The sequence below is a fragment of the Lagopus leucura genome, unplaced genomic scaffold (assembly GCF_019238085.1).
Source record: "Lagopus leucura isolate 7727_CA_CO unplaced genomic scaffold, USGS_WTPT01 Super-Scaffold_100033, whole genome shotgun sequence".
Classification (NCBI taxonomy): domain Eukaryota; kingdom Metazoa; phylum Chordata; class Aves; order Galliformes; family Phasianidae; genus Lagopus; species Lagopus leucura.
Genome location: NW_024962282.1, coordinates 2,176,351 through 2,194,810, shown reverse-complemented (window position 1 = coordinate 2,194,810; position 18,460 = coordinate 2,176,351). Strand labels below are relative to the sequence as shown.

Below are 18,460 nucleotides of genomic sequence, written 5' to 3'. Positions count from 1 at the left end.
TCTAGACTCATTTCATAGACTACAGACAATTACTGTAATCTTTAAGTTTTGAAAGTGTCATAACCAGAAGTGCCAAGAATGCTGAAGTGGCAGCTGAGTTATTTAGCCATCCATTTTCATTAGCAAGGCCAGTAATTAGCAGCTTTCCTCCCAAATCCTCGTCCAGCTAAAACCCACAAAGCAGTTAACCTCAAGTCCTGAAAAATCTTAAATGCCAATGATGGAAGTGGTTGTCTACCTATGAAGTCATGAAGTCATCAGCTTCTTGGAAGTGTGTTAATCCCTTAGGCACGCCAATATCCAAAGCTAAATAACGTATATTACCACTGTAGTGCATGTAGCAAAATCATTTCAGATGAAAACATCCGAGACAGCTTTCCCTTATGAAAAGGGTATCTGAATCGCTGGCAGGTGGCAAGCTGGTAGACAAAAAGTTCATACTGAGAAGCTACTATAGTGATAACGTATTAAATGCATGCTTTTAACAAGGCACTTTAAGTTTCCTTCACACCACAGCAGACACAGCTTGAAAGCAGCACCAGATGAGATCCTATGCCTCAACACATACGAACCCCATGCTGCAGCACTGCCAACATCCCCAGAACTGCTGTTCTGGCACATCCCTATCAGTTGTTGTTCTGCAGTCCAAGATGAAAATGTGCTTTTTTTTTTTTTTTTTTTTTGCCTTATGAAACAGATTCTCTGAAGTCCATGGCCAAGTAAAACCTCAAATAGAAAGAAGATTTATCCTGGTCACCAAATATTATCTGGCAGGCTCCTAAAGCAAGCAGGAATGAGAAAAAAGCACAGCATCTACATGCCAATCACTCCCAAGTCCAGCACTAAGCTCCATAACCTTAGCATACTTTCCACAAGATGTTTTTTCAAGGGACTGACGCTACAATGCTGTTTTCTTAACCCAGATAGGAAAACAAGAAGTATTTATACCCTTAGCTTGGGATTTAGAGCCAAACAAGACTTAGGAGCATTTTCTACCTCATCCTTAAGGCAAGGTGTCAAGTTAACCTACCGACTGTGAAAAAGAGAGGACTTGGCCAGGTAGAAGAGGAGCAGAAAGCCTTTTAGCAGCAGCAACAGCACAGTTCTGGCTCCCAACACACAAGTGTCCCTTTGTTTGGTCTGTCAACCTGAACACAGCACTTGAGCAATCAGGGGAAAAGACTGAACCTGACCATTGTCAGCCAAACAGAGCAGAGCGATGTGATAGCCACCGCACCACTGAACGTGCAACTCTGTACGAAGGAGAAATTCTACCCCTGCTCACTAGAGAGATCTGGCACGGATTTCAGAGAGATTAACCTGAAATCACAATGAGGCACGATGCCTGTGGAAAAGCACAGGTCCATTAAACAGAGGCAGTTCCCACAGATGTCGACACTACTGCTTCAAAAGAAGCAGCTCCAGCTAACACCACTATTTTTGGAAGCACTAAGTTTCCATAAAACAAATGATTGTAAATCTAATATAAGGCGTTAAAGGAACCCACAGCTTGGACTTGAAAGAAAGCTTCAGCTGGACAAATGTCTTTGAAAAATAGCAAGCACTTTCCAGGCACCAGTGCAGTACAGTGCTTTTCTTTCCAGCCTAACCAGCGCTTGCACTGAAGTTAAAGCTCTTTATGCCCCTGGAAAAAGTCTTATAACGACTGTGAAGACTTATTCCACTTACTACAATCAGTAGCAGACTTCCAGATCAAAGGCAACTTCTTTACATCTGACAGTGTCATTCAGACTGCTTTTCTCATCAGCGTTAGGCTACAGGACAGAAGGAAGATGTAATGTGGGAAATTTTATCCTCAGTGCTCAGAAGGAAAAAGTAAAAATAAAAAACCAGACTGATAGTTGTGAAATATGGGAAGTTGCTGTTCCATGTCTGGTGTCATTCCCTCAAGTCCAGATGAGCACAGGCTCCTGCAATAGCTCCAGCCCTTGCATTTATCTTCTTTTGATGTCACACACTTGTGCTACACTTTAGTCCATACCACAGTGACAAAAGCTTGCTCAGAATCAGCAAATTCACTTTTACCAGCAAATGTGCAGTGACATTTACAGTTTACATACAAGCATTTACTGTGCTTTCCCAGGGATGGTGCTCACTGCCCACTCACCACAGGCCCCACCAAACAGCACCACTCACACAGGGAAAGTACAATGTGAACAAGGCTTACTTATGGGTAAGTGTGAACAGACCCCAATTCCAGGAACCAGAGCTATCAAGCAATTTTGTAGTCACTACTTCTGATGTGTGAGCAAGTTTTGGCGCTGCAGAACTGGTCACAGGTGCTGCCTTGCTCAGTGCAGCCTGGTTGCTGGTATGGAGGGAAAAGGAAGAGATCCTGAAGCTTCAGTGAGCACCAGAGCTTTTAGCCACAGAAACTTCAGGTTTTAAAGAGTATTGAAGGGAGACACACTCACATCCTCAAATTTTACATTCAAAAAGCTTTTGTCTCCTGCATTCAGTCTATGCGTTTAAGCAGGCATTATTTCCATCTAAAAAAAAGCCTATTTATGAGCAAAATATTTGCTTATACTAAAACTAACTATAGCATCTCTTCCCCTTAGTCTCTGCACCTGCAGGGTAGTGCCGCCCTCAGTGCCACCCAAACCACAATGCAGGTTCAGGGGGAGTTTACTTCTTGCTTGGTGCTAACACACTGTGTGGAATGGGAACACAGATATTAAACATTTGTGGCTCTAACAAGATCAATATTTTACATGACTCTCGAGCTAGAGGGCCTATGCAGTTGTGTGTTAATACCATCTTCAATGCCTTTGGAGAGCTCATGATCTCAACAGCAAAGGCTGCTTCGCCCAGCTATCTCCCAGCCAGCTGGTGTTATAACTGAGGCAGAGAAATAACCACCTCCTGCAACACACCATGAGCTGAGCATTAGCAGGCTCATTCTCATGCTCATGTCTGCTTCGCACCACGCAATGCCACAAAGTACAGCCTCGTGTGCAAATATCTATTTTCGCATTACAAAAAGCCACATCTATTATGAACCACATCAAGACACTGCAAGTAAACATTCAGCTGCAGTGCTGCATGCTCCGCCACCACAAGCAGTCAACAAGAGGTTTTTTATTTTTCTTTTATTTTTTTTTTTTTTTTTAAACAGTATGGCCATGTATGGTAGCAGCAAAGAAAGCACATGCATGGTGACAGCAGCCCCACACTGAGCAGCATCACCTCTGTGATGCAGCCAGCTGTAGCAAGCCAACACATGCACTGAGTTCTGCATCCACAGGTCTCCCCTCACCACTCAGGGACTTGCTTCTCTTGGAGCCAGGAGCATGTGCTGGAGCCATGCAGACCTTAGATCACTGGGAAACAAGGCTTCGTGTTTTCTCCCCCAGCATTCAGATATACAGGATGTTAAAGCAGGTCCCAAAATAGTTCTTCACACACCACTACAGCAGCAGACAAACACCGCTAAAAGGAAATAGCACTTTGTTCAGCCATTATTTCTCTGAAGGGCTGGATGCTGGGGCAAAACCCATTCTCCCCTCTCCCCACTGAAGAGCCTTTCTCAGGAAACTACAGGTGCAGAATTTCATCTTTCAAAGTACAGCGCTTCAAACATAGGCCTAGCAAGAGATGCTGTGACAGTGCAGACCAAGACAGCTGTCCCCTTCTAGTACTACCATCTAAAGCTCATGGATGCAGTTCTGCTTCAGCAGTTAGCAAATTAATAATGCAAACAAGGCTTAAGATCAAAATACATCCAATATAGTGGTGGACTCCCTGTAAACCAGCAGAACTTATGACCACCAAGAGAACTACAGATTCTACCATCCTCCTTTTTACATCCTTCCCCAGTGCACTGTTAAATCCTCACTAGCAAAAGGATGAGAGGAAACAGCCTGAAGTTGTGCCAAGGAGGTTCAGGTTGGATATCAGAATCATTTAACAGCTTGGATTGGAAGAGACCCCAAGGATCATCAAGTTCCAACTCCCCTGCCTCATGCAGGACCACAAACCTCCAGATCTTATGCTAGACCAGGCTGCCCAGGGCTGCATCCAACCTGATCTTGAACACCTCCAGGGACAGGACATCCACAGCCTCTCTGGGCAGCCTGTTCCAGCACCTCACCATTCTCTCAGTAAAGAGCTTCCCCCTGACATCCGATCAGGAATAATCTCGTCTTAGAGAGAGTGGGGTAGCATTGGTGCAGGCTGCCCAGGGAAGTGGTGGAGACATCATCCCTGCACGTGTTTGATAAAAGGACTGATGTGGTACTTAGGGACACAGGTTTGTGGGCATGAGGAGGATGGGTTGGCAGTTGGACTAGATGATCTTAGTGGTCTCTTTCAACCCTTAACAATTCTATGAACCTCAGGGGAAACATCAGCATGGCAGAGATGTGAAAATTTTCCAAGGAGGGCACTTCTAGTATTGCTTTCACAAAGGCTCTAAAGCCCACCCCCTACATAAAGGCCTTTTCCTTCTGCTGACTGCAAATTACTCTTCTGCATGCTTCATTTTAGTAATTGCCTCAGCCCAGACAGAACATGGGAAGGCACCACTAGTTTACCTAGGACAGACCTTAGATGAATTCTAGCATCATTAAGTACTTTTTCTATTCATCCCTCTGCAAAAATCAAAGCTTTGTGTACTGACTCAGACACTCCTGAATCATTTTTCCTAGTGGCTTTCCTTATTAAGAGGCAGGCAATAAATACTACAGAGTCACAGGCACATTTGCACCAAACTGCAAGGACAACTCTTTACCAGATATCCTTTGAATAGATTTTATTATTTTTCCTAGCACAACTTTTGTATATAAGCAGGCTAACTACATTTCAAGTTCTACAGGAAAATAAGAGATGCACATCACCAAAAAGAGTTTAGCATTTAGCATTCTCACACATTGTATTCGTGTTGACGACTGCATTATCTGATGTGTAAGATTGTGGGCTTTTGGATATTTAGGCTTATAAAAAGCATAGACGTTTAAAAATGAAGGATTCAAATACATATTCAGATACTTGAGTTTTACAGCACTACACGGTTAGTCAAAATTTGTTCTGGGGGGTTTCCAGCACGGTGGTTTCCCTTCTGTCCCCTCACACTCTCATTCTGACAAAAATTTACATAAGTTCTCAAATAAACTTGTTTTCTAAACTTACGAACTGCCCTCGGCCTGAACAGAGCAGGCAGGGCACATGATTCACTCATTTGCATCGGAGGATACACACTGAGTTCTCTGTATCACATTCCTTTAGAGGCAGCAGTGAAGGAGAAAAGCTAAGTGGAAAACACAGGTGTGAGCACAGGTCACGAAAAGTTTTGGTAAACATATTAGCTAAGCCATGAAGACAATTCTTCACAACAAGAAAAGGAAGGCAGGACAAGTGCTTGTTAAAGATAAACTTGATCATGCTAGTCATATTTCTTTGCTTAAGACAAATTGCTTCTGCTACCTGCTGTTCTGAATTTTCTGTCTCTGATTTTATGTCTACTAACTCGTAATCAAACCTGAATAAAACAAAGTACCTTCTTCAGGATAGATTCTGTGAGCAGACACTGCCAAAAAGAAAATGCAGTGATTTGTTCTTAACCAAGATATTTTTCCTTTAAGAAAATATTAAACCTATACACCATAACTCAGTATCAGAGCAGACAGCAAGCTTGGGAAAAAAGATACTGGTATGAATCCAGCACAGAAAGATTTCTATAGAGGCTAGTAATGACTTACAAAGAAGATCCTTTTTGCTCATTATCTTAAGATGACAAATTTACACTGTTGTGTGCTGCAGTCAGCTCCATTACACTGGTTCAGCCTCCCAGCTCGGCAGGTCCCACTAGTTTTTCCAGGAGGGAAGCTCCTGCTTTTAAAGCATAACCTCTTTCGAGTTGCTTTTCAGCCCCCTTCAAAGCAATTCACAATTCAGTTCCCCACTCCACTTCTGCATGCCACAATCCAATTCTGTAGTAGAACCATTTGAAACAAAGCAAATTCAGTTATCCATCTGGAGAAGGTTCACAGAAACTAAGCTAAATTACTCCAGCTCCACTCCCACCATGTGCAGAAGGGAGGCACTCCTACTACACTGCTCAGATTTGCAGCCTGCTGCAGCCCCCCAATACTGTACCAGTTCAGCAGTGCTTGGAGAATTACCTTTACTATGCATCTCCTCAGAAAGGGCTCAGAACACCTCACTTTGAAGAAAAAGTTACCCATAAAAAAAAAAAAAAAGACTTCTCATTACAAAAATCACCTATACAAAAAACTCCAAACTCAAATAACACCACGCACTTCTCCTCCTGATCACATACTGCATGCACAAACAAACATACTGTTTATATAAATAAGTTGAAAGTGCCACTATTTCATCATCTTCTCAAGCAAACAAGAACTCACGCAAGCGCTCTGATTAAATGCATAGAGGCAGGAACACAGCAAAGGCCATCTTAAATGTGTGAGCGGTGTGCAGACCTTTAATTTCTTTGCTTACAGAGGGTTTTAGAATGCAGGAGGGCTGATCAGTTGTTTTTGTTGGTTCTCTTTGGCTTTTAGAAGAAAAAAGAAAAACCATACCCTACTGCTATTTCCGCTCCCATATTCTACCGAGTAGTGATCTTGTGGTAAAGGCATTCAGTGAAGAGAAAACAGCGTGGAATGCACAAGCAGCCAGCCCTCTGCACCCAAACCACAGGAAAGCACATTAGTTTCTCTCATTTTTACAGATTAAAAACAGGTTCTTCAACTTCATCATACTTAGAATAATGGACTATTCAGTGCTATTCAGACTTTCAGTAACCACTGACGAAGTCTAAGGACAGCCAGTCCATCAGTGTAACAAGAAAGGCTTCAGGTCACCTTATCTTCTTGTTGGTTAACTCTCCCTTAGCCAATTAGGATAGCACCTTATCTCTCAGCATAACATCACTGCACAGAGCTCTGCAGCCATCAGCTAATGGCAAAACCAACGTTAAGTTACTCGCACAGACAGAACAGATGCCATCAACTAAAGGCCTTCTTCCAGCATTAGAGAACTCTCTGATTTGAACCCTAAGCTCCTTTTCTGTGAATGTATAAAAAGAAACCTTCCACAATCACAGAGCTCAGAAGCAATTAGATAGTCTGTGTCCATCACAAACTTGTTGAACCGAACCAAGACTGCACTAGTACTATGCAGATACAATTCTAAGAGATGGAGTTACAACAAAGTCCTCTTTGGATGTGCTCTGGCCCTGACAGTCAGAGTGCATCAGGTTTAGGAAATAGCTGTCAGACCCCAAAGGCCGAGGCAAGCGGTTGAAGCTGAAGCTGTTCATCTCCCACAGGCAGGCTGAGCTCATTCTCCCAGATCACCACCACTTTCCCTCGCATAGGAGATTCACTGCATGAGATGCAGAGCTTCTGGTTATTCTCCTATGAGTATTTGTAAATTGAAAACAAAAACAAGCAGAAAACCCAAGTGCAATTTTGTCTCAGGATACAAAAACCCTTAAACCATGAACAAAATCCCTGCCTTTGTACAAACTCAGCTGGATTTTAAGATCCTAAGTCACCACTACACTGAACTCACGCTGCACACAGTAGATTTGCAAATTCTGCTCCAAGCAGAATGATTTGATCTTCAGTTTCCTTTCCTGGAGAGGGTTCCTGGAGCACAAGTCTAAAAATTCACAGCGCCCCACGACACAAGGCAAAGCAGCTATGGAGGAGGGGAAGCCACTATTAAAAATGTGAGGAATGCAACCTACTTAGAGAAAGGCAGATAAAGTCAGGACAAAGGAGGCAACTGCTAAGGTTTAAAGCTCTTTCCCCATACAATCCCACCAACACAGATAGTGGGCAACATTCCCCCGGCAGGAGCAGACAACCACCACCTGTCACTAAGAGACAGAGATAAGATGCATTTCCACTCTTCGGAGCTCCTCATTTTAGTGCTCTTACACTGCTTACACGCTAAGGATTACTTTGGCTTCATACTGGCTCACCTTCCAACTTGAGGGCCTGGGAATCTTTCATTTCAGCACACAGCCTACAGACTTCTCTGCCAGGCACAAGGATGCTCCCTCACGCCCCGAATACCCAAGCTGAGAGCTCCCAGCAAGGCGAGAAGCCAGTTCACAAAGATGAGGGACATCAGGTGAAGGAAAAGCAGCGTATGGGAAATCTAAATGGCACAGCATATGTTTGTGATTTGGAAATCCCAATCAGGGTACGCAGTCATGATAATTTGCTCAGGGCCCAGTGGGCAGGCAGCAGAGCAACATGCAAAGTGCAAAGTTCCAGGGAACTCTGAAGACCAACAGCTAGAAACAATCCCAAGCAGCAACTGAAAATGCAGGGCAAGTATGAAAAACAGCCTGATAGTTTCTTTGTTGTGTAACATCTAAATACATCACCACTGCTTATTTTGCTAATGCAGACGTACTGGGGGAAGCTAGCAAAAAACCTTACACACATTTCTAACAGTATGTCCTCCTTCAGCATAGCACAGGCACAAGTCCATTATCAGCACTTTTTTTTTGCATGATTACAAAGAACCTTCTTAGAAGGAAAGACAAACACTGAAATACTACGAGGAATGGAGAATGTAGAAACACCCTGCTGCATGCAGTTTGTGCCATCATAATCCCATTTGCTTCCCTTACACAGAGGGAGTCTAATGGCAGAAGATGTTTAACGGATCTCTTTTCCATCCAAAGACACCAGATTCTTCATACTGACTTATCACTGGCATCCTACCATTTTCATGGTCCACTTGCCACATAAACAGCAAAAACATTCAAGATTTGCTTGTAGGCTCACAGATTTCTATCATCATAAGTTAGGAATACTCTAGATGTTCTGTGGTATGATGTGAGGAAGTGTGTTTTGCCAGAAAAAAATGCTAAAGGAACTACAATTACTTTGAAGTTTCATCTTTTTCTAGCAAATACAACTAGAGACTCAACATGTTCAATAACTACAGTCACTCGGACCAGCTCTGGATAATTTTCTCAGAAGTTTCAGGGAAGGCTTTTTGGCTTGATTTGAGGAAGGTGACAGGCATTTATAGTCCCAAACACAGATGCCTAAGGTTTACCTGCTGAGAAATAAAGCTTTGCATATACCTTCTGCATAAAGATCTTTTTCTCTTGAACTACAGCACTCAGATGCGTCAGAGTGAATACCAAGTTAATGATTAACGCACACTGGTGTCAGCAGCTAATGCTTTCTCTCTCCCATGCTGAAAGGGATCCTGCTGCATTCTACTCCCTTTCCACCCAGGTGGGAGAACCCTCCTGCACCCACCCCCACAGATGACAACCCCTGCCCTGATGGGGCCAACAAGATGCTGTGGGTCTGGCTATGCTCACACCGCTGCCAGCCAGAGCTGTGTGCAGGCAGCGTAACTGATCCCTGCCAGAAACATTCCCCGGTTATTTTTAACTCTGAGGGTTTCAGGAATTGCAGAGAACTTGAGGAGTTCCTTTTCTTCTCAAGTTTTGGCTGCTGCTCCCACCACCACCAAGGTAAGGCTCCGTGTCCCTGCCACCTTCCCTGCTCCACACACATCACCCAACACAGTCCTGGGGCAGTTGTGCCACACGTCAGCACATTGTAAGTTACACAGATTCTACCAACAACCTGCCCTCATCCGGGATCTCAGCCCGTAACCAGAGCTCACAGCACCTCCCCATGTAATGAGAGAAGCGTGGTACAACCCTCCCAGCGCCACCCAGCTCAGCACAGCCCCACAGCTTTTCCTGCACCTGCGGCAGATCAGAAGCTGCGAGCTCACCTCACTGCCAAGCAGTGTTGCAGAGCACTCAGTTGGTCACTAGATAAACACACAAATATGACCTTCCCTCACCCAGAGGTGAGAAGCCCTTGTGCTGCGCTCCACCCCAACCCTCCTGCAGGCAACCCACCTGTTCCAACAGTGCTTTCACCCTTATGGCAGCTCCACCTAGAAGGAGCCCTGCTCACCACGGAGCACACAGCAACTTTGGCACTGACACTGGTATGTGCCCAGCTTAAAGCATACACACAGCACGTCATAAGACAAGGCAAAGAAAGAGCTGAAGTAAATACCCTTTCTGCCTGCTTCCTACTTGAAGTGATTAAGTTAGGAGAGAAAGTATATTACTTTCTCTTTATATTACCTGTTCCCCCCTGAGGGACTTAGAGGCTATTTTGGACTCAAGCAGCAACAGCACCAAAGCTGAGAGACAGAACAACAGCAAAGAACATGAGAAAAAAAAAAAAAAGTCAGAAAAAAATTCTTCAAGATGATAGGGAATGGATCAATTTGGAAAGAAAAACACAGCTCAAGGCCAGTGGGGAGGGCCCCACTCACTGCTCATACAGAAACAGCTCACCTAGAAGGCAGCTCCCCACACCTGCAGTAACAGCTTACCACTTCTGTCCATCACCATTTTAAAGCAAAGCTCCAGCAACTGCACATGGCAAACAGCACCTATGGGTGTTTGTTATAACTAAGTTACCTGATCTGGATCCCATCCACTCTGCCTCTTCCATTAAAGGTTTGTCTAGGGTGAACACAGTCACATCCAGACATCTGGGGATGTGTTATACTCAAAGTACGAGTAAGAGTACAAGGAGCAATTACAAACGGGATTTCAGCTGGGGTTGGTTTTACATTCTTCTCGAAACAGAAGACATTCATAATACACACTGCATTTACCTGGATATTACATTTCCATAGTACGTATGGCCATAAGAGAGCGCAAGATTACCAAGCCAGCAGGATAAGCAGCGTGAGCGATAAGGACTGACTCAGTAGCATCACACAGGTCTAGACCGGAGAACAGACTAATTCAGGAAGATCTGTACAACTCCAGCTTCCTACCAGCTAGACACTCACCAAAGCTGGTAGTTATCTTGCAGCACTTCAAGGGGCTGGTAATGTTATCGGTAAGTGCCAACAAGTTACGTAAACATAAGGTATCCTGAAGCAGAACATCTCCGCCCTTCACACACCCCAAAAGGGCCGTGCTTGCAGCAGCCACCCCCTGCAGCCTGCAGCACAGTCTGGAGCTCCAGCTGAGGCCAGGAACCTCTCAGATAGCTGGGGCACAGGGCTCTGTGCCAGCGCTGCTATTCACCCTGGGAGCACAAAGGGCACCCAGCCTGGGATGCTCTGCCAGCACTCCTTGTGCAAGTGGCACTGGAAGCAACCAACAACACAGCAGTACCAACTTACTGTGCAAGTGACTGCTGCACAACAGAGTGCTTTCTGACTGCAAAGAGTTGCAAGTTATCTCAAAGGAATTTCAGTTTGGGAAGGAAGCATGCCCAGTTCTGAACACAGCTCACTTATTAACGAGCTGCTTTCATCGTGTCCCTTCTAAGTACATCAATGCATGGCATCCCTGCTGGCTAAGTTACGATGCATTGTACCACTGCAGAGCCCCAGCGTCTGCCTTGCAGACACCCCTGTGGTGAGGGACTGCACCACTTAGCCCCACCAAGGAGCAACACCGGGGTATCGCACCAAGTTCTCAGCAGCTCTCGGCACGCTTTCAACCCATCTTTGCCAGGAAGTTAGGCCAGCAGTTAACTACTTCAGTTGCCAGGCTGCAGATCTACAACTGAGCAATACAAACCTTTTTCTGGTGGCAGCACTCTGGAAAGCGTGGAGCCAAGGCTTCAGGTTTCACAAGAGAAAAACAGGCCCTTATTTTTCCAGGTGACTGCATCACAAGAGTTTTGTTTGGATTAGGATTTTCATTTCCCACCTTCTGCAACACACACACACGCCACCTTTAACCTCGGTGGATGCCAACACAAAGACACTCATTCCCTGAATCATGTTTTGCCACCTTGCATCACACCACACTGCTCACTGTAATACGACCCTGCTGTTTACCACAATGTAAGCATACAGTTATAGCATAGCCTCATATGAATCCACAGCCTGGAATCTGTGACATTTTATTCCTTGATTTTTTTTTTTTTAAATGGGCTCACTCGAGGAACACGTTCTGACTGACAGCAGCAGTTCATCAGAATACCCAGGAATGAGAGGGGCTTAAACCCTCAAGCACAGCACATACAAGTGGCACAGGACAGTCAGACAATGGAGTCTGTCCAACCCCCAGAGTGGACACCAGCTGCATTTCAGTTGTTGCTTTTCCATCTGCTTTACTGTGCTGTTTTAGAGCCTCACCTTAAAATTGAGAACAATGCCATTTTTTCACCCAACAACTCCATCAAATAAAAGATAACGCTGAGTCAACTCACCCCTAGTTGTATTTCTAGTACTGAGAACTAATGTTCTGGTGAAAACTGTAGTTTGGAAAAGAGAAAGCATATCCAAACAGCTGCTCACCACCCATCTGTAAGCCACATACGCTTGCTTTCAGAGCAATGCCTGGTATTAGCTATCTACCTCCAACTTGCTCTGCTTGCTTGTTGAATAAAGTGACCAGCTCAGCTCCTATCAGAATTGGTTACTGACAGCTGGAAGAGCAGTAGGAAGCTTACTATTGTTACTGCAAATTTTCACATGCAAATACAGCATGAAGTCAATACACACACACAAAACACAATCATTAGATCCCCACATACACTTTTACATTGCACAAATTGTTCCAGCAGCCTAAAACACATTCATGCATTACTACATTTAGCATGAAGCTGACTGACAAGCTGAGCTCAGCCACACTGAAGGAACTGCATCCAGTCAACATCACCTCAAGGTTTTCAAACCAATGCATTCTCTGGCGATATTCACCCTTGGGAGACAGTGGATGCTGATCAGCATGCAAACACAACAAAACCTTCGGTATCACTAAAAAGAAGAAGAACATAACCAATTATTTTAAAAATTCTGACAAAAGGCAGCCACAGCTTTGCGGAGCAGATACTTGGACACATAAAACATCAGTAGCATTCCTGCTGCGTGCTGCTGAAACTAGCGGCACGGCAATCCAGCTAACCAAAAAAAGCATGAAGTAAATGGCAACTGCAGGCTAAGAAGTATGCAGAGGGTGATTAAGTACTTGCAAGGCTGCACTCCCTTTGAGCGAGGAAACCTGAATATTACAAAGGGCTGAGTTAGAAGGGAATGTGGAGTATTTTGTGACAGACCTCTGCATGACAGCTGGAGAGGAGCTATTGCGGCAACAGCTGTGCGCCCCGCACGGCTCGTGCTCCCAAATGCCTTGGCTGCCTGCAAAAAAAGGCTTCTGCCTCTTCTGGGATCTCAGTGTGATGGATTATTTGTTTATTGTTTAGCTAAGAGTAGGAATGCTTAGCTCCGGCACTTAGTTTTAAAAGGCCGTGGCATGAAGCTGAACTACCACTAACCGGGGCTTTCCTAAGGTTTATGGCTGTGGCAGGGGCCATCTACTCCACAGTTACAACTTCTCCACTTCCTGTCCTAACAGCATGCAGACTGGACAGCAGAAAGTTCATATATCACATCCTGATTTAGAGGAAATGATTGTGAATTTCCAGGATGGAATCCTGTCCCACCAGCCCTAATACCCAGCTCTGTTTATCTCCCTGGAGGAAGGGCCAAGAGGAGCCTGACAGTCACCACACACTGACAGCCCTCATCTGCAAATGTGCACCCCACAACTTCTCCAAGCATAAGAGGAACTTCTGAACAGCTCACATGCAGTTGAAGAGCTTTGGCTGCGGGACCAAAACAGTGTTGTTTCATCCCAAATTTGAGCACAAACCACCACTGACGCTCTCAAGCCGGATGCTGCACCCAGGCCAGGAGGCTCCAGTGCCAATACGAGGCCCGGCCTCAGCATGCCACCACCACAGGCACTGAGCAAGGCAGGAGGGCTGCACTGGGCAGGCAGATCCCAGGGCTGGTGACAGAGAGCTGCTCAACTGGTTCTGCCTGCAGCCTCAGTTCCTCTTTGCTTATTTCACCGCACAAGAGGGAACCATTTCCTATTTTCAGATATAGATCCCCCTTCAGTCCTCCAAAGGAGGCAATGTACACTAGGACACGTGCTTTCCCACCACGGCTGAGCACAACAGCCCTGTTTACCTGGAAGCAACCAGCAGCCCTGAAGCACTTGCATTTAAGTACAGGGAAACAAACCCAAGTGGGAAGCATTCACCAACAAGAAATGTTCCTCCTGAAGAGCTTCAGAACTGAGATGGTGACGACCACACTTTATCACGAGCAATAGCAAAGCAAAACAGAGCTGAAATCCCTCACTGACATCAAGTCCTGTCGTGTGGCCAAACCTAGCACCGAGCCATGCTGCAGTGAGGCAATGACGAGTCGGCCACTTAATCCTGAGAAATTCCAGCAATGAGGCATGTGACTCGCTTGTAATCAATTTTAAAACAATTTGGAGAAGTTTCTACACAGTCCTAAAAGGAAAACAACATGTTTAGCAATACAGTCGCCACGCAGGAAGGACAGCAGTGGCTGCATGGCATCAGGCACACTTGACACCATCACAAGGATTAAGAGCTCAAGAAAATACCCTAGCCAAGAAACAACACATCAAGCTTCATTTCCTATTGTCTATAGCAATGCAGCAAGTACAGAAAACACACAACACCAGTCCCTAAGGCCCCTGAGGCTCCACACAGAGGGTCTTTATTTCCCAGTTATTTCTCAGGTTGTTCAGAGGCCAAGTTTTCTGCTAAAGATCACTTTGCAGTGGCAAGATTTCACATCAAGATAAAGCAGCTGAGAGGACAAAACAAGGCAGATAATGTAATACAAGCTGACAATAAGTTGTTTTGGAAAATTCACTCTGAACACATCAGCTCAACCCCACAGTGCTGCTCCGACACCACTCTTAAAGCGAAACAGTTCTTTTTCAGCTAATAATTTGACGAGTTTCTCGCACAGGAAGACACCAGATTCCTCTTTCACAGATCTCCTCTGGAAAAGGGGCACCAACAGCAGCTCTTGAGACAAAACTTTTTCTTCCATACACGTGCATCTTGAGCTTTGTTTTAAGAAAGTTTCAATGTGAGTGCCCGCAGAAACCAATACAGCGCTCTGCAGAATCCTTCCCTCCTTCGGCGCTTCTAGCCATGACTATCCAAAAGCCATGCTACAGCCAGAGACTCCACAAACTCATTCAGCAGCATTTTCCAAGACTTCAGCACCGGAGAACCGACCTCCAGCCACACACGCTGCTCTCACACCAGCCCGGATGCCCTCAGGAACACACAGGCAACGCCATCCAAAGCGACCACACCGCGTTGCGTTAGCAGCGCTGAGCCAGCTGCAGCAGGCCAATGAAGCGAGCAGCCCCCAGAGCAGCAGGCATGGACGCGCTCTGCCACACGCGGTACCTGCTGCCGCACAAAGCTGCGAAGACGGCAACCGGTCCCATCTCAGCGCTCCGTTTGCAACTGCTTCCCAGGAAGCCAAGCTCTTGAAGCGCCAGCTACCTGCGTGCCCGAGCTCAGCCTGAAGGCGCGCCGCAGCGGTACGGCAGAGGGGCAGACCGAGGGCCCTCCCTCGCGCGGCAGGACGCACCTTTCCTCATATTTTTCCGTAAGTCGCACACCGGCACCGAGGCAGCCGCGCCGCCCGGCTCGCCCTGCCCTGCCCCGCCGCCGCCGCCCGCAGGGACGCGCTTCGCACCCCGTCACCGCCCCACCCGCTCGCCGCAGGCAGCGCCAGGCCGGAGGCTGCTGCCGCCCCTTCCCTCCCGCAGCGCCTTCCCGGGGGGCCCTCGAGGTCACGTCGCCGCCTCCCACCGGCAACGCGGGGCGCCTCCTGGCCTTCCTCCCTCCCGGCTCCGCGCGCCGGGCAGCGCCCAGGCCCCGGCGCCGCAGCCGGGCGAAGCGGAACCTCCCCGGCGCCGCGAGAGGGGCTACCCCGGCGCCGCGCCTCACCTGGATGAACTGGATGGTGAGCGCCGACTTGCCCACGCCGCCGCCGCCCACCACCACCAGCCGGTACTTCTCCTGCCCCGGGCCGTCCCTGCAGCCCGCGGCCATGGGGGAGCCGGGGGGAGCCGAGCGCGGCAGCGCCGCCAGGTCCGGCGCCTCCCTGCCCGCCGCCGCCTTCCCTCCCTGCCGTCCGCCGCCCGCTCGGCCCCGAGCCCCACCGCTCACAGAGCGCGCCGCTGGCACAGCGCGGGTAACGGAGCGCCCGGCAGCGCCGAGCCGAGAGGAGCAGTGCCGTGCGGAGCGAAGGGAGCGCCGCCCGCCCCCGCAGCCAGGGCGCCGCGGCTACAAATGGCCGCCGGGGGGCGGGGCCGTATCATCAGCCATGCTAATGAGCGTGAATATACACATGAGGGGGGCGTGGCCTCGGCCGCCGGCGTGTTCCTCCCGGTCCCGTAGGGCCGCGCTCTTCTGTCTGCGGCGCGGCTCAGGGCCGCGTTCCCCCCTTGCCGCGTTAGGGCTGGCGGCTGCGCGCCCCGCCGTTCCCCGCTCCTCGGAGCCGCGTGTCTGGGAGCTGCCATCACCTCCCCGTCACCACCACGGTGTCACGGCCGCCTCCGAGCGCTCGGCACAGCGGAACAGCTCCGCTCTCCTCCTTCCTAAGTTTGGTTTGTTTGGGGTCTGTTTGTCCGCTTTTAATAGAAATGCAGCGAGGAGCTGTCGGCGCTGCGACCGTACGGCCCCGCTCAGGGCATCGCCGAGTTCCGGGAGTTCAGCAGCCTCTCTATGAGAACAATTGCTATAGGGTATTGGGTTCCCTTGGTCTGAAGATACAGAGAAGCAAACGTTTTATTCTTCCCTTATCTTTTAAGCTTTCGGTTTCAACATACATTGTTTCAAAAAGCTGTTGGAGCCACTGAGGCCATCCAGTCTGCGAATTGCACTTCAGGTTTTCCGAGTGGGCAGATACATTGAAGGCTTAAGACAAACAACACCGGCATCCATTGCTTTAAGAAAGACTCCACTGTGAAAACCTGTTACTGTTAAATTCTTTGTGTCGGTCATTACCCGGTTTGACACATAAAGCAGTAGATGACGGAAGAGATGGGCAGCGGCTGGTGAGCAGTTTGTGCTACTGATAGCTGTATCCAAACAGTGCTAGGGAGAGAGCCAGCAACTCTTACAGCGAGACCTGGGGTTGGGAAACCATAGAATTACAGCATGGCTTGTGTTGGAAGGAACTGTCAGCCAACCCAGTTCCAACTCCCGGCCATAAGAAGGGCTGCCCCCAGCCAGCTTATGTTGCCCAGGGCCCCATCCAGCCTAGCACTGTGTACCTCCAAGGATGGGGCACCCACAGCTTTCTGGACAGCTGTGCCAGTGCCTCACTGCCCTCTCTGTGATAGAGAGGGGTAACTTAAAACATAAGATGTGAGATGGTGAAAAAGTGGCCAAAGTTTTTTGGTGCAGCAATTCAGAAGTACAACTTCTAGAGCTGTTACAAGAGGCTGCACCGTTTCAGATCCAGCCTCAATATACATGCTTGAAGACAGACAAAATCAAGAGCAGCATCCAGATGGCAAGCTTAAAAGAGAGAGCACCCCAGCACCTTATGTAATGAAGGAAAAAAAGGTTTCAGGAAGTACTTGGGGGGAAGATCCAGAACTTTGTTTTGCACTGGCAGCCTGGGAAAGATGTCAGCATGGAGAGTTAGAAGACATCTATGCAGTAAGTAACATATTGAAGCTACAAGCAGTCTGTGAGAACACGATTGCTTAATTAGAAAGGAGCCTGATCACAGGCTTATCACAGCAACAAGTTACAAAATCTCAGGGTCATGAGTCAGCATAGTAGATTTCTGCAGGAACAGTAAGTTTTTCCATGAATGTGGCATTATGCACGTTCCCAAAGGCAGCACTTGTATACTGACCTTGCACAAATGCACAGAGCATCACTGTGTAGATGCTGTGACCTACAGGAACCCACATGTTGCAGTTCCCACCAAGAACCCCACAATGAGTGCACAAGCGGAGGAGATGGGCTTCTCACAGTTGTGAAACAAGAAGCTGGAGGAGAAAAACATAACAAATTGCTTTTCCTCAGGATGAGAATGGAAGACCTAATCCAGAATGAAATTTTTCCAGAGTATTAAAAAAACTTGTTATGATTATGATGACTTTAGAGATTCAGGTATACCATACTCAATAGCAATTAAAAATCCATGAAATGACAAGGAAAAAAAAAAAAATCAACATCTTTCCATCAAACGCACCTCTAAATAAGTCCTCTCAATACCCTCATCCTGTTGGGAAGGAGCCTGCACCTTTTCTGGTCTCTTCCCAGATAAGCTGAGCAATTGCATTTGTAGTCATTGGTGTGCAGGCAGTGGGAAGCACGCTCTGGGCTGATGGCAGAGACTGCCTCTGCAATGTGGGCGACTTCACTTGAGAATGGACCACTTCTTCCTGGGTCCCCTCTGGTATCATGGCACCAATGCCCAGTGTCCTGGGACATCTCAGGGGCAACAAAACAAAACACAAACCACAAGCCACATCTGGATTTTCTTGACCAGAAAATGAGCTATCAGTGCACATAAGTACATCGTGTACCACCATAGAACTGGACCCTCTTCCCTGCACATGAGA

The 18,460-nt window shown here is 47.3% G+C and overlaps 1 protein-coding gene across 3 annotated transcripts in view; it reads right to left on the bottom strand.

Moving 5' to 3' along the window:
• The window catches only part of RRAS2 (RAS related 2), a 35,594-nt gene extending 19,653 nt beyond the window's left edge, over positions 1-15,941 (bottom strand). Inside the window, exons 1-2 of one of the 3 annotated variants that reach the window (XM_042882116.1) lie at positions 15,822-15,867; positions 12,724-12,780 (exon numbers count right to left, since the gene is read on the bottom strand). In XM_042882116.1, the coding sequence (XP_042738050.1) occupies positions 12,724-12,753 (30 nt within the window). In that variant the 5' untranslated portion in view covers positions 12,754-12,780; positions 15,822-15,867. Of the gene's footprint in view, positions 1-12,682; positions 12,781-15,821 lie in introns of those variants that run through there. The other 2 variants (XM_042882115.1, XM_042882117.1) reach the window with 2 other exon arrangements.
• Between the last annotated feature and the right edge of the window lie 2,519 nt (positions 15,942-18,460).